General features: G+C 40.1%; 1 protein-coding gene across 4 annotated transcripts in view; it reads left to right on the top strand.

Moving 5' to 3' along the window:
• SLC16A1 (solute carrier family 16 member 1) overlaps positions 1–9,008 on the top strand; it is a 74,337-nt gene extending 65,329 nt beyond the window's left edge. For all 4 annotated transcript variants that reach the window (XM_063143338.1, XM_063143312.1, XM_063143320.1 and 1 more), the window contains exons 3-5: positions 1,121–1,264; positions 2,898–3,764; positions 5,116–9,008. In XM_063143338.1, the coding sequence (XP_062999408.1) occupies positions 1,121–1,264; positions 2,898–3,764; positions 5,116–5,393 (1,289 nt within the window). In that variant the 3' untranslated portion in view covers positions 5,394–9,008. The remainder of the gene's footprint in view (positions 1–1,120; positions 1,265–2,897; positions 3,765–5,115) is intronic.
• Positions 9,009–15,045: the final 6,037 nt, after the last annotated feature.

Below are 15,045 nucleotides of genomic sequence, written 5' to 3'. Positions count from 1 at the left end.
GGCCTGCCAGCCACAGATCATGCACTGTAAAACACTTGAATTGTGTTGCTCTATACCTTGGGTGTGCTGAAACATTTTAATACATCATAATGGCCTGACGTAGAAGGCTGTTTAACCCCCCCCTCTCCAATTGCTAGTGGCATGTCAACACTAGCACCAGTCCCTGGATCAGTTGCACACTGGTGCACGTACACTGTATAACTTATCCATTGCACAGTTACAGTTTGAATACAGTGGGCATTCACAGTTTGCAGGTGGTGTGGGTGGATTATCGACATGTGCACTGCATTAGGAGTGGCTTTGATCCTGGATTTTTCTGTGACATCTTATTCTTCCATTAGTTTTCTTCTGTTTCTGAAGAGTTGACATAGCCAGAAATGCAGACATAGGACCTGTTCAGATGATCAAACAAGTCATGGTTATGTGCTGCCAATTTAAACACACCACCATGGCTTAAACATAAAATAAATGTTTTAATTTTGCAAACTGGGTCATAGGCTGAAGTGGCTTTATAGACCAAAAAAGACCGCAGGAAACTAGCTTTGGATAAACATTTGCATCTATAAACTTTTTCAAAAAATCCTCAGTGACAAACCTCAGTTGCCACTGAAGGTACACTTAAAAGAGAGCCACACTTCATCTCTGGTGAGTGTGTGAAATGTGCAATATAAAAATAAATTCAGATTTGCACAGCTTGTCTGGACATGCTTTTCACACTCTACATTTCAAGTGTACACTTATGTACATAACAGGCTGGGCCCAAAGAGCTGCTTGCAAAGTAATAGGCTCCTCAGTATCTCCTGACTTCCTCCCCTTCAGCTCTGTCCCTCCACAACACATCCCATGCCATCCCCAAAAGTCATCCAAACCTCAGGAGTAGCTTTACAGTGGGTTGCCGTGGGAAAGCCTAGTTCCACAAGCAAACCTCCAATTGCAATTCTTAGGATCCAATGCAATATGTGAATCATCCCAGTATGAACTAGCTAATCAGTATAATGATCCATGTATAGTAGTATCCGGTTCATACTTTGCTTGGCATATACCTGTTCCAGTGTGCAAGAAATGAAAAAAATAGAAACATATTTCACATCTGGATAATTATCTTCTAAATTTCTCCTAGGTCCCATCAGCAGCATCCTGGTGAACAAATATGGCAGTCGGCCAGTCATGATGGCAGGGGGCTGCCTGTCGGGATGTGGTTTGATTGCAGCTTCTTTCTGTAATACTGTGGAAGAGCTTTACTTTTGTGTTGGGGTTGTGGGAGGTAAGTGACACAGCTATTGGTCATGTCCCTCTTATTGGCTAATGGTCATAACACTGAAGGAATGATGCTGGATTTGATTATGATACAAGAAATCTAGTGTAGCCTATGGAAAAATAAATCCAGTTATATTATAGCATATAATTGCATAGACCTTTGGAGGCCAGAAGCCAGTTTAGGGAGTTGATAAGTGAAGTCCATGCTCGATTTCCAGTTTGCCCAGTGTCTTGACTTTGGAGGACCAGTTTCTCCCTGGATTTGCTTTTGCAGGGAAGGCACGTCTCCTTCCTTGCTGCAATGATACCACATCTTGGCCAAGGAAAGTTCACAATTCTACTCTCCCTCCCACCCACACACCCTGGCTCAGCCGAATAGTTTGGGAGAGACTTGTCTACCTCAAGGACCACTTGATCCCACCTGAAACTAGATTTTCCTCAGAAGACCTTTTTCAGACCTCTCTGCTATCTGAGGAGAGGTGGATGGTGATCTTTCTCTATGGTGGCACCCCAGCTTTGGAATGGCTCATCTGGTGTCAATTTTGTTGTCGTTTTAGCATAAGATGAAGACCTTTTGTGTTTAGGCATTTTATCTGCTTTTTACAGATAAAAATGGTTCTCTGTTTATGTGGTTTCAAAAATTACCTGTATTTAATGTTTGGTTGTTTTTGTATTTTAATATTGCTGACTGTTTAAATGGTTTTGAATTGTGAGCTGCCATGGAAACTATTCAGGGTTGAAGAGAGGAATATAAATAAATTGAAATTAAAGAACCTCTCTTGTTAGGAAATGAAAGGTCACCCATTAACTGCCCTCTTTTGAGAAACAAGGCGTTGCACCAGTGACATAGAAGCCTCTGTAGTGGCTTCTCATTTCCTAGTGGGAGGAGCTCCTGCAATGGGAGAAGCAGGCATGGCTCCCAGGCCTTGCCACCCCTTTTAACACTGGATTCTGACTAATTGCACTGGTTCTTACCTTGCAGACACCCCTCCTAGGAAATGAGAAGGACACTTGTTCGATAAGAAGAACTGATGCACTCTACATTTGCGAACTGATCAGGGATGAGTGGTGGGAGCGGGGAAAGTTCAGAGAGTGTGGGGAGCTCCCAGAGTGTCCCTACACTATGTAGAAGTAACCATGACCTCTTGTACTGTGAAGCCTTTGAAATGGTATTGATTTCATAAATGTGACAAGGGAGCAGCAGCAGGGTCAGAAATTTCTACCCCAACCTCCTAATAGTTAAAGGCAGTAGATAGAGTGCATAGATAGAGTAGATAGTAGCTAAGAGTTTATACTGCCCAATAGCCAAGAGCTTTGGCTGTTGGGCGGTATAAAAATGTAATAAATAAATAAATAATACTGTAGTCCAGCCTTTCCCAACTTGGCACTTCCAGGATGTTTTAGACTTCAGCTCCCATCAGCCCGAGCTAGCCTGGCCAATGTTCAGGACTGCCGGGAGTAGTAGTCCAAAGACATATGGAAGGTACCAAGTTACAGAAGGCTGTTATAATCCCAGTAAGAGCATAACCCAGTTCCTCTTGCTCAGCCTACTCTAGTATAAATATATTCTCTAAAACAAAGTTTGCAAAGCTGCAGTTCTCTTGCCTTTAATTTAATCATGTATTTATTTCTGTTCCTAGGTCTTGGACTTGCATTTAATTTAAACCCAGCTTTGACCATGATTGGCAAATATTTCTACAAAAAGCGTCCATTGGCTAATGGACTAGCTATGGCAGGGAGCCCTGTGTTCTTGTCTACACTGGCTCCCCTGAACCAATATTTCTACAGCATTTTTGGGTGGAGAGGGAGCTTCTTAATCCTTGGTGGCCTCCTGTTGAACTGTTGTGTTGCTGGGTCTCTGATGAGACCAATTGGTCCCAAGCCAGAGCAGCAGAAGAAAGATGTTAATAAGGAAGCGTTGCAGGAGGCTGGCAAAGTGAAAAGAGAAGAAGGAGCAGGAGATGTCAGTGTAGACCTTATTGCTGGGAAGACTAAAAAGCAGAAAAGCACAGCCTTCCAGACTATTAACAAATTTTTGGATATTTCTCTTTTTACACATCGTGGCTTCTTACTCTACCTGTTTGGCAATGTAGTCATGTTTTTTGGACTATTTACTCCTTTAGTTTTTCTCAGTAATTATGGAAAGAGTATGCATTTCTCTAAAGAATCTTCTGCCTTCTTGCTATCCATCCTGGCCTTTGTAGACATGGTTGCCAGGCCGTCCATGGGCTTGGTAGCAAACACCAAGTGGGTGAGGCCCAGGATCCAGTATTTCTTTGCTGTGTCTGTGGTCTATAATGGAGTGTGCCACCTTATGGCCCCTTTATCCACCACCTATGCCGGCTTTTGCATCTATGCTGGCTTCTTTGGATTTGCTTTTGGCTGGCTCAGCTCCGTCTTGTTCGAAACACTGATGGATTTAGTTGGGACTCAACGGTTCTCCAGTGCTGTTGGATTGGTGACTATTGTGGAATGTTGCCCTGTGCTTTTGGGACCACCTCTCCTAGGTAAGAATATTTTCTGTATTACAATTGTGGGGTGCTCTGGGTGAGACTGTGTCTACTGGTATGACATGAGAAGAGGTAGTTAGAAAGATGAATTGTACTTCTAACTTCAAAAAAAATATTTATTTATTTATCCCACCTTTCTGCCAAAAAATGGTGCTCAAAGCAGCTAACAATAAAATCCAGATTAAAATCAAAATCTTATTTAAAGCATAACATAAAAACAAATAAACTAAAAACAATTAAGAACACAACAATAACAGAAATAAGCAGCAATAAACAATTCAAAACTCCTTTCTGCAACAAATCATCTTGTACGCTAAAGGCCTGCATGAATAAAAATGACTTTGCCTTCCAGTGGATGACAACAACCTAGCCTCTCCTGGCAGGGAGGTCCAGAGCCCCTACATCTCTCCCCATTGATGGTTGCAGTACCAAGAGAAGGGCCTCTCCAAAAGATCATAAAACCCAGGCAGGCTTGAATGGGAGAATCCAGACTTTCAGGTAGCCTGTTCCTAAGCCATACAGGGTTTTATAGATTATAAGCAGCACTTTGAATTATACCTAGAAACAGACCCATTAGCCAGTGAAGCTGTTTGTACCAAGGGAGTCCCGTACTCCCTGTAAAAAGTCAAAAGTCTGGCCACCTCATTCGGGACCAGCTGAAACTTCTAAACAGTTTTCAAAGAAAACCATGTAGAGTGCATTGCAGTAGTCTAAGTGGGATGTAACTAAAGTAAGCGTGACTGTGGTCAGATCAGACATCTCTAGGAGTGGGTGCAGTTGGCACACTAGCCTCATCTGCGCAAATGTACTTGTGGCAACTGCTGAAACCTGGGCATTCAGGATCAGGGCTGAATCCAAGATTATATCCAGATTGCTAGCCTGAGTATTCAGGGAGTGTGTGTAACCCCATCCAGCACAGGTTGAATTCTTATTTCCTAATCCGTGTTTCATCTAATTATAAACACCTCTGTCTTGTCTGGATTAAACTTCAATTTGTTCACCCTCATCCAGCTCGTTACTGACACCACATACTAATTTAGAAATGGTCAGGATTATCCGACAATTATGCTTCTTCTGCCACTATACAAATATCAGAAAAGTGATCTCATCAGCCCATGGGAGTTTCGACAACCATGTATTATGCATCCATGGTGAAGTTGATCCATGGTGAAGTTGATCCATCATTATGTAGCTTGCATTAACCATGCATGTACCTGTATGGATTTTAAGGAACCAACTAAAGGGGAGAGGAAGTAGTTGCCATACTGCTTAGCATTAACTTTACTCTGAATAATTAAAAAGTGGACAGTCTAATAATGTTCCTTTTTTTTTTTTTTTTGCCTATTAGGTAAACTGAATGACATCTATGACGATTACAAGTATACCTACTGGGCATGTGGCATCATCCTGATTGTCTCTGGGATCTTCCTTTTTATTGGGATGGGAATCAATTACCGGCTGTTGGCAAAGGAACAGAAGGCTGAGGATAAGCAGAAGCCTGAAGGGAAAGAGGAGGAAACTAACATTGACGAGGCTGAAAAGCAAAAGGATCCAAGTAATGATGTGGCTAATCTGTCCCAGAAAACTGCAGAAGATGGTATAAAAGAGGAAGATAGCCGCATGTGAGGGACTGGTATCTTAAATCCAGGAGGTTATGTTAAAAAGTTATCAACGTGGGTGGGGGAAGCACTGCTGGTGGTGAACAGTGGTGAGAAGTATAAATCAGGTGATATATTTTTTAAAAAAGAACAGCTGCAAATTGTCTTTTTATCAGCATTTGACAGGAGTAACAGAGCTCAGTGGGCCGTGCCATCTTTTTATTGGGGGTTGGTGGGGAGGGAGGGAATTTTTTGTACTCTGGCTTTTTTTTTTAACAACAGTAATGTGAATGTACTAATATGTGCCTTAGAGCTTCCACATTTAGGCTATTCTGGCAAAGCCTTAATTCCGTTTTACATTCTGTTCTTACTGTAGACTTGTAGTCTGATAGGGCTATATCTGTAAAGGATATCTGACTTTTTTATTCAGTAGGTTTCAAAGTTGAGTGTTAAATGAACACTGCTTCACATGCTTCTAAATTCTGTTGCTGACAGACTTGTGATAGAAATACAAATATCTGTCGGACACAGCTGAGGAAAAAGTTGGTGGATCTTTAATAAATAGTATTGCAGTCCTAATGTTTTGGATGCCAGCTGTTGAAAACTTTTTCTAATTGTTGCAGGGTTGGTTTGTTTAAATCCCTTGGTTAAATTTGAGGTCTCAAAATTGAATAAAATATGCAGAGACATTTTCATACTGTCTTCACTTGACTTACTATTGAGTTGAGCCTACATTTTAATCATTATTTTTCTGATTGTCATCTGCCGAAGGTCTATCTTGAGAGAATGTATTATGAAATGAAACAGGCATCAGTGCAAGAGTGTGAGCTGATTACAGAATGCATGTCATTACTATAATTGAGATAATATAAATGTATACCTTTTTCATTATCTGTTTGACTCATTCTGTGCATTGGAACAGGAAAGATTAAGGATGTCATCGTAAGCATGCTATCTTGGAAATAGGACTCAGTGAAATAAATGCATCTTAGAAGTGGGTAAGCGTATTTAAGATCAGACTTGTGGTCTTCATCATTGCCAATGACTGCATCTTACCAACTTCACTGCTTCCAAAGGGATGCATTTTCATATTCACGTTCCTCTCAGTATTGATCTGTCTAAGGGGGAAAAAATCTAGCGCCTTGCTTGGAGAAAATGGTGCCCAGAGAGCACCGTCTTATCATTAGCTACACTGCCAGAGCAGTTACCTCTTTCTAACTATGCTTAGATAGATTTGTTGAACAGCAGCATGTATACGCTAAACTGAATCAGACAGATATATTACTTGTTTTCAGTTCCTAATGTTTTCCATTTTTGCCCTCATTTCAAATGAGCTTAGGATTTAAAATGATATGTAGGGTGCTCAGCTGCAAAACACTTTGTCAGGTAATCCTTTGTATGTATGTATTTATTTTTTATTAGTATTGGTGAAAATCATACTTTACATCTGAGGATAAGGAGAGAACAGTTTTCTGGTCACAGGCCAAATCTACTGAAGCCTAATCAATATTTCTGTAAGACGTTGACTTTTTCAAATAAACTCTTTTGTATAACACATCCACCAAATGCTGATGGCCTTTTTCCTACTTAACTATTTATATAGCACTTAACTTTTCACAGCCACATTCCAAAGTGCATGAGTACATTGACATGTATCTCATGGGTCTTGCAAGGAGGTAGATACAAAGTTATGTTCCAGGAAGATGTGACGTCATGAGTAATTTAATCCTATGAAAGTTAGGCTGCAAAGAGAATAATTTGACAGAAAAACAATTCCAGGTCTCCTCTTGGAATGTACCTGATGCTCACTTGTGTGAATGGTGTATGTTGATGTGACTGCTGATGTGCCTTGCTTGCATACTACCTTTAAGAGGGTTAACTGTTTAAAATTCAGACACGCTTATGCCAAAACCAGACATTATGGAGGATGTATAGCTAATGCTGAAAACTGAATCTCAATATCTCCTCCTCTAGTAAAATCTAGTAACACAAAATCCATGATGTGATGTCATTGTGCTTCCAGTTACCCCACACTGTTCCATTTCATTGGTTATTGTTTGCAGTAGTCAAGAAACATATAGCACAATGACATAGTATTGTGTGATTTGAAGTACTAGATGAAGAGAAGATGTACTGTTTTTACTGGGAGCTCTGTAATGTCTAGTTCTGGCAATGTATAAAGCAAGTAACATGTTGTCGTATTTAATTTGTCTATTTGGGATATGGAAAAATTAAAACTTTTTCAAGGTTTGGAGCATGTTTTGGGAATCTGGACCTGGCCTGATATGGGTCAAATTGTGCAGTGGTGTTTTGTAATTGACTTTTATTTCCCTACAAACTGCTGTTCCATTCTAGACAGTGGCTGCTGAAATGCTAATAAATTTTCTTAATATTCCTAAGATTTTCTTTGGCCTGATAATTTAGAGAAGATGGTTCTTAAACAAAGGCTTAAACACTGATTGTTCCAGTTCTCTTGGTTTCCCTCTCTCAGGTAGTGGCTGACATCTGCACAGGAACTTCCTGTGTGTTTAGCACTTTAGCAGTATGTCAGGAACACAGGATGTTCCTTTGTAGGGACCATTTTGTTCCAGGTAAAAGTAGGTTCATTGTGATTCAACATTTTCTCATGCCATCATTTCCATTCCCCTTTGCAGATTATAGTGTGGGGATCTTGAGAGAACCTAGAGGAATAGCACAGGCTTGTGTGTGTTCTGCAAGGAGATAGCAACAGGAATTATCCCTGTAGCATGTAAGATATGTTGTGATCTCATGAGCCATTCACTCTATGGAAGCTAGTAGGTTATAGGAAAATAATGGATAGAAATACAATTACAAATATTTAGCAGTAGGAGTGTGTCCTTGGTATTTTGCTGTTACGAATGTCGAAGTAAGTAATGGCTAATAAAACTTATTGTCTTATTAAGAACGCTTCACTCCCCACAAAAGTCCCATACAACATATTTAAAAAATTAATTGTAACATGATGATCTGGCCTCCCCCCTCCCCCTGCCACTGAAAAGATTATGTTTATTTTAAAGGATCGGAATTCAGTAAGTTTAAACTACTGATCTTCCTTTGCTGTGTAACCTTGACATTTTTAATAGAAGTAAAATGGCCATATCTGAGCCCATACTGAAGAGAGAATTCCAACAGTTTCCTGGAAATTCCGTCTACTTGCTTACAGTGCTGTGCAAATGATAGTGCTGATAATTGGTCCAGACTTAAGGTTTATAAATAAAGCTGAACAAATTTGATTTTGCAGTTGCTGTTCCTCCACCCCAAATACTTAGATTCTGACAAATGACTTTTCCTTTGTTAAAGAAGTTTCTGGAAGTCCCTTGACAGTATTAAACAATGCACTGTGAAATCCTCTGTTCTGTTGTCTTGGCTGCTGAATTTGCTATTGGTTTGTTTTTGTTTTAATTTTGCAATTTCATTTTGCTCTAAATTGTACAAAAAAGGAAAAGGTCAGGGTATTTTCATACTTTAGAGTAAGTTTATAAAGCCAATAGAGTATTTTGTATAAACAGATTTTATTGTACTGTATTGAGCTGTGACAGTGTAAAACCAAGTTGTTATATGTTCATGTGTCAAGAGTTCATAATAACTGGTTCGCATTGCAATAAACTAACCTCGAAAAGCTTCCAGTGTGGTCCATGTTTTTATAAGTACAAGTAGTCATGAAGATAGCAGCTGCATCTAAATGCATTTGGTCTCAACTCTATGTTTACTGGGAAAGTTAGAAGCATTGCAGTTACAGCCACCCTGGGGTCAGGTTTGAAGAGGGGGGTAAAAGTGCCTATAATAAAATTAATTGTAATAATAAATTGATAATAAATAATAATGTAGGGAACATGCTGTTTCCAAAGGCAGTTTTTCTGCTTCTGAGTAGAATGCAATGGGGCACTTATGGCCCTGTCGATTCTCTTACACACCACCAATTCCATCACACAAGCAGCTACCACTGCTTGTGCAACTGCGGTTTAGTGCTTCTGAGTCAACTTGAAACGAGTGGAAACACTCATTTCGGAAAAGAGGCAAGTCGGCAGAGCTTGCATAAGAGGAGCTCGTTTGGAGTTTCAACTAGGAAGCGCTAAATAAGCGCTTGCATAAGCGGTGGATGCCACTTGTGCCATGAATTGGTGGGACTCACCATTTGTGGAAGAGAATCAATAGGACAGAAAGGAATTGGCAGGGGGTAGGCACCCCCATTGACTGGGCATTTAAAATAACTACTTTTCCTTAATCACGAAGCTCTATTTAATTTTAACCATCTACTAGGGCCTCAACTAGATATCCAGTTTGCAATGAAAGTACCTGATAAACTGAGAGCAGATATGGTCCACTGGAGAATACTGAATTTTGAACAAATTGCCAATTCCAAGTGCTGCATAGCCATTGACTCATTGTGTCAAGGATTTTAAAGAAGCCCTGTCTTTGTTATTGTTCTATTATGTCGGGATAATAATGACCTATATCACAAACCTGTGAGGATAAACCAAGATTATTGTAAAAAGTGTTCTATCAGACCCTGATCCTGTGCTTTGCAATGTATAGGATAGGGCTCCCTGTGATGACACAAGAGAACCCTTGTTTACATGTTCCAGGGCTGGGAATTAGCATGACCTAAGGTTGAAACAACTGCTGCTGTTACTGCAGCGTGTGTGTGTGTGTGTGTGTGTGTGTGTGTGTGTGTGTGTGTAACCATGAACATTTTTCAGTGGAGAGATTAGGATGGAGCTACTATTGGCTCATGATGCTACATCCTAAGAGAATTCAAGGTAAGGCCTTGGGAATGGTTTTGCAATGTGTAATGTTTTAAAGGTAAATGGGATGGAAGAACCAGGGATGCTCCAGCTTGCTGAAATTCTCTGAACTTCAGTAAAAAGCTTGGTTCAGGTTGTTCCCATTCTTGTTTGCAATCTGTTTTTTGAGTTTGTTTGAAAAGGAAAAGTACAAATTTCAAACATGGAAAGTACAGGCTTTCTCTGCATTGACCATAGCATGAAAATGTGAATTTTTTACATGAATTCAAGTTTGGGAATTTGCAAATATTTTCGGAGAAACGTGATCCCATTCAAACTGAAACAAAATTCTCATAGATCTCTAAATGAAACTATCTTAACTATACTCTGCTTACCACACATGGAATGTTACAATAGCTATTGGGGTACAATCCCTAGCATGTGCCACAAATGATAAAGGAGAAGAGAGGATCAAGTATGTTTAATCAACCTTATGTGTATAGTGGAATCTTTGACCTGGTTTGCACAATCAAAAGAAGCCACCGTGGATTAAATTAGTCATGCTGTGTTCTGAGCTGTGGAGTGTGCCAATGCATGTCCATAATCACCACTTAGCTTATCGTCTTGTCTGAACCAGGTGGCAACCCTCAAATAACCCACAGCCTGTTGTAAAGTTATTTGATAGTTGTTTAACCCTCCCAATGAGCCATGCCACCCAGCTTCAAATGACACGATAAGGCTGGGCAGTGATTCACAGCTCATAACAAGCCACGGTGGATTCTTTTGATTGTGTGAACCGGCCCTTTGTTTTTAATACTGTCAAGATGAGATGGGAAACTTCTTTCCAGGCTTCCAAGACCCAGGTTAATGTTCCAGACAGTGATCCATCTATGCCTTATTCTAAATCTTAAGTATCAGTATGATTGCCTCCCATATCCTGTTTTTGTGTCTGTATTAAAGGGATAAGTTCTTTGAAGGGAGGATAATACCAGCTGTCTCTGACAAACTTTTTTGGTATTCTAGAGCCAAGGAGTCATGGGAACTGCATTAATTGACGCCACTAAGTATGTAGCACATCTAATTGCTGTCTTCACTAAAAATCGTAACGTTGTTCTTGTTCGTACTGGTAGGATATGGACTGTGGTAACAAGGGCAAGATGATGGATAGTCTTCATTTCGCCAACTCATACTTTTATAAAAAGCTGATCATTGTGTATAAACTCTTCCATTTGAGAGTTATAATTCTCATCCCTTTCCTCTGAGGCAGCAATCATGTACCTATTTACTTGGGAGTAAGCCCCACTGAAGTCAAAGTGACTTACTTTGGTTCACTATATCGCATCTTAAGGCACAGGAAGAGTCTCTTTTAGGGTGGGGGGATTGGCTACTGCACAGAACTTCATTGCTGCAACACATGTTCTAACGAATGCATATAATTTCCCAGTCCAAACTTTTTGCCACTATATATGTGTGGATTTTTTAAAGTACATAATACTGTAACACTACTTTCCCACTTATTTGCCTGGAATTAATGGTTTCATTGGGTAAGAACACAGAGCGTAGGTGCTGTTAAAGTTAAGAAGATTTTTAAAAATATAAAATTTCCTTTAGAGGAGGCCAACTGGAACAGTGTGGGCTCAGGAAATACAGAATTTTATTTTTCTTAAAAGATTTTCATGTTTTTCATGAAAATGGTTGGGGAATCAGGTAATAAGGAAAATACTTGAATTCTGCCTGGATAATTACATAATCTAAAATGTTTCCAAAATTGTAGTTGAGTTGTGCTTTTCCCCCTTTTTAAATACAATTTATAAAATGGAGATTTACTTTCAGTTGAACCCACTGTTATGTTTTTCTACAAGGTACTGTTCTGGTCATGCCTCCTGATTGGAAGAAGGCATGCTTGGAGCAGTGACTCAAGCAGAGTTGCATTGGGTAGCCTCTTCTATGGAGTTGGGTGGTTCTACACCTCTTTATCTAGAGTGAATGAATCTAACTGGAATGAGGCATGCTTGGAGCAGTGACTTGGAGGCCTTATACGCCCCTTCCAGTGACTCAGATGGCCTATAGGTCCCTTCCAACTATACTATTATATGATTTAGAGTGATGCAATGGGCAGCTTTCTCCATTGGTGGGCATTTTGTGCTGGTAATAGAGATGTCGATTATGGAGCTTCAAGCAAAACCCATCTGTATTGACCCTGGTAGTTGACTGTCCCAACAGATAACATTCTGCTAGCAAATGTAGTGGAGAGAGGAGGTGTGGAAAGAGCATACCTTTATCTTGGTCTCTGATCTGTTGAGACTGGGAGGCTTAGTAACTGAGTACATCTGTCCTCCTTTGCTTCTTTAGGCCATGCTGCCGGGCAGGAATCCAACTCTACAGCTCTAGACTGAAAGAATGAACAGAGAGTAATGTAACATTGAAAAGCTAACAACCTCTCCATTGCCAAAGATGGTTAAAGAGCACAATAGCAGTTCCTGATCAGATTCTCATGGCTACGTAGATAGAGAAGTCCTTTCAAATGTAGTTATTTAAACCTAGAAGGATGTTGGTTCTGACTAGCTGTTTTCCTTAGCTGATTTTTCAGTATTTTGCGCTGACAGCAATAATAAATGATACTTGGAATTTTTTATTTTCAGCATTTGAAAAAGTCCCTCCCTCACTAAAATAAGTCTTTATTTGCTTTCTCCTTATCTTCTCTAGATGGCAAAGTAACTCAAGGTGGTTGTAAGACAGTTGTGAGGCTCTTGAATACTCCTAGTACATTATTATTTATAAATTTGTAGTGGTTGCATTTCCGGCCTGTTTCCTGTCACGTTCCTGTAGTTACAGCTCTCACCACTGAGTGATTCTTTAACTGTATTAAGCTAAGAAGTGCTGATATACGACTTAGCAGAACAGATTTCCTAGCTTGATGCTTTAGAAAAACCTAGATGACTTGAGAAACCAGAGTATCTTAAGAAACCAGAGTATCAAAGGGCAGAAAGTTTCACATAATTTTGTTAACTGTTTTACTGATGCTTACAGAGGTAAAGAGAGAAAAGATGCCACTAAGATTCCTTCCATAGCTGCACAGATGAAACCACTGGAAAGGAATTCCTTGCAGCTTGTCCTATTAAACCCTTTCCAGGGCTGCTGCCAGAAATTCCTTTTGTTGCTGTCCTATCAAATCCTTTCCATAAAGTGGATCATAGGATTTTCTTTCTCCTCCCACTGCCAACCCTGCCCCCAGAAAAGTTTGCAAGTGATGGAGGTGTGCAGGAACTATTCTGTGCCATTCCATTACTCTGCAGTATAAAGATGCAAAAGAGAAACAACCCCAGTGGCCTCTGTACTAGGAGAGCTGAGGACAGCAGAGCAGCGAGGATTAAGTGTTCATGTCTTTAGGACAAGTTTCTAACAAATGGGAGGAATGCATTTTGATAGGTCTTTTAATAGCAATGGAAAATTATTGCATATCCTGTGCAACTATCATATAAACATTCTTTTTCACCAGCATTGTCCACATTTATTTCTAGGCTATTCTTAAAGCTGAGGCTAGTTCACAAATACTTCTCTATTTTCTACCTCCCTCCTTTCCCCCATCTATCTAGGAGACTTCCTTATGCTTGTAGAAAGAGTAATTACATAGCTTGTTTGTCTGGCTTGATATCATGGCCACTTCTGGCTTGGTGTGACCTATGCATGTTGAATGCCAGCCTTGGGTGCTGCTACAGTCTCAAGTGTTATATGAAGGCTAAGGCCATTTACAGAACTCTGGTTTAAACAAAACTTTCATTTCTATTGTGTTTGAAGCTCCTATCCATCATCTGCTATCTATAATACAACAGATGAGACTGGATTCCCTTCCATTTTTAAAAAAGACTAAAGTACAGTTGCAGTAGGCTGCCAATTTGATCAAAATTGCAGGGGGAAGGGGCTATATGGCTAAAATATTCTCTAACTTCTTGTTTACATTTCATTAAAAACAAAATAGTGGGAGATGCAATCATGGACTTCTTGAATCACATGGTTAATTTGGGCTGAAGTCTCTGAAGAAGGAGGAAAAAAACACTGAATGTATGAAGTTTCTAAAGCTAAGCAGCCCATTCAGAGGCAAGCCACTTGGCCAGATCTACACTAGTCTTATACCGTTGCTAGTGTCCCTTTCTAACGTTGTTCTCTGTATCGGTTCTCTGTAGCTATAATGTTACTGCAGGGCACATGGTTCAAGCCTTCCGTTGTTCTCCCTCCCTCTTCTCTGAGAGCTGCTGGGTTTGCTCCGCCCACTGCCTGCCTCATTCCTAACCAGCAGAGCAGGGCAGGGCAATAGTCATAAGCACACACAAACTCCCTCCCTCCCAAAACATCTTAACACAAGTCCCAGGGAATTGCCTGAACGCATAGGAGTCAGCCACTTTGCTGAAGCTAAGCAGAGAGGTCCGCCTGGCGCCTACACTGTACTGCTTTCGTCGCCAGCTGAAGACCTTTTTATTCACTCAGTATTTTAACACTTAATTTTAACTTAAATTTAAAATTTACTGTTTTAACTCTGTATTTTAATCTTATAATCAACTTTGCTGTGTGGTTTTATCCTGGTTGCGCTTTTTATACTGTATTTCGTAATTGTGTTTTTAACCTGTTGGATGTTTTTTGTGGTTTTGATTTTTGTGAACCGCCCAGAGAGCTTCGGCTATTGGGCGGTATAAAAATGTAATAAATAAATAAATAAATAAATAAGCAGGGTCTGGTCTGGTCAGGGTTGGGATGGGAGACCAAATTGAAAAGTTTTAGCAGCAGCCTTATTTTAGCCCCGCTGGTCATGAGTTTTGGACTTTGGAACCCTTGTTAATTTTCCTGCAGGGAGCTACAGCGATCCTTTGAGCGCTCCTCAGCTCCTTTGCAAAGAGGGGGGAAATGTTTAAAAAAAATCATAAAAAAACAACCGATGAC

Source organism: Elgaria multicarinata, chromosome 1, assembly GCF_023053635.1.
Source record: "Elgaria multicarinata webbii isolate HBS135686 ecotype San Diego chromosome 1, rElgMul1.1.pri, whole genome shotgun sequence".
In the NCBI taxonomy this organism is placed as follows: Eukaryota; Metazoa; Chordata; class Lepidosauria; order Squamata; family Anguidae; genus Elgaria; species Elgaria multicarinata.
The sequence above is the reverse complement of the archived record's forward strand: the minus strand, read 5'-3'. Positions and strand labels throughout refer to the sequence as shown.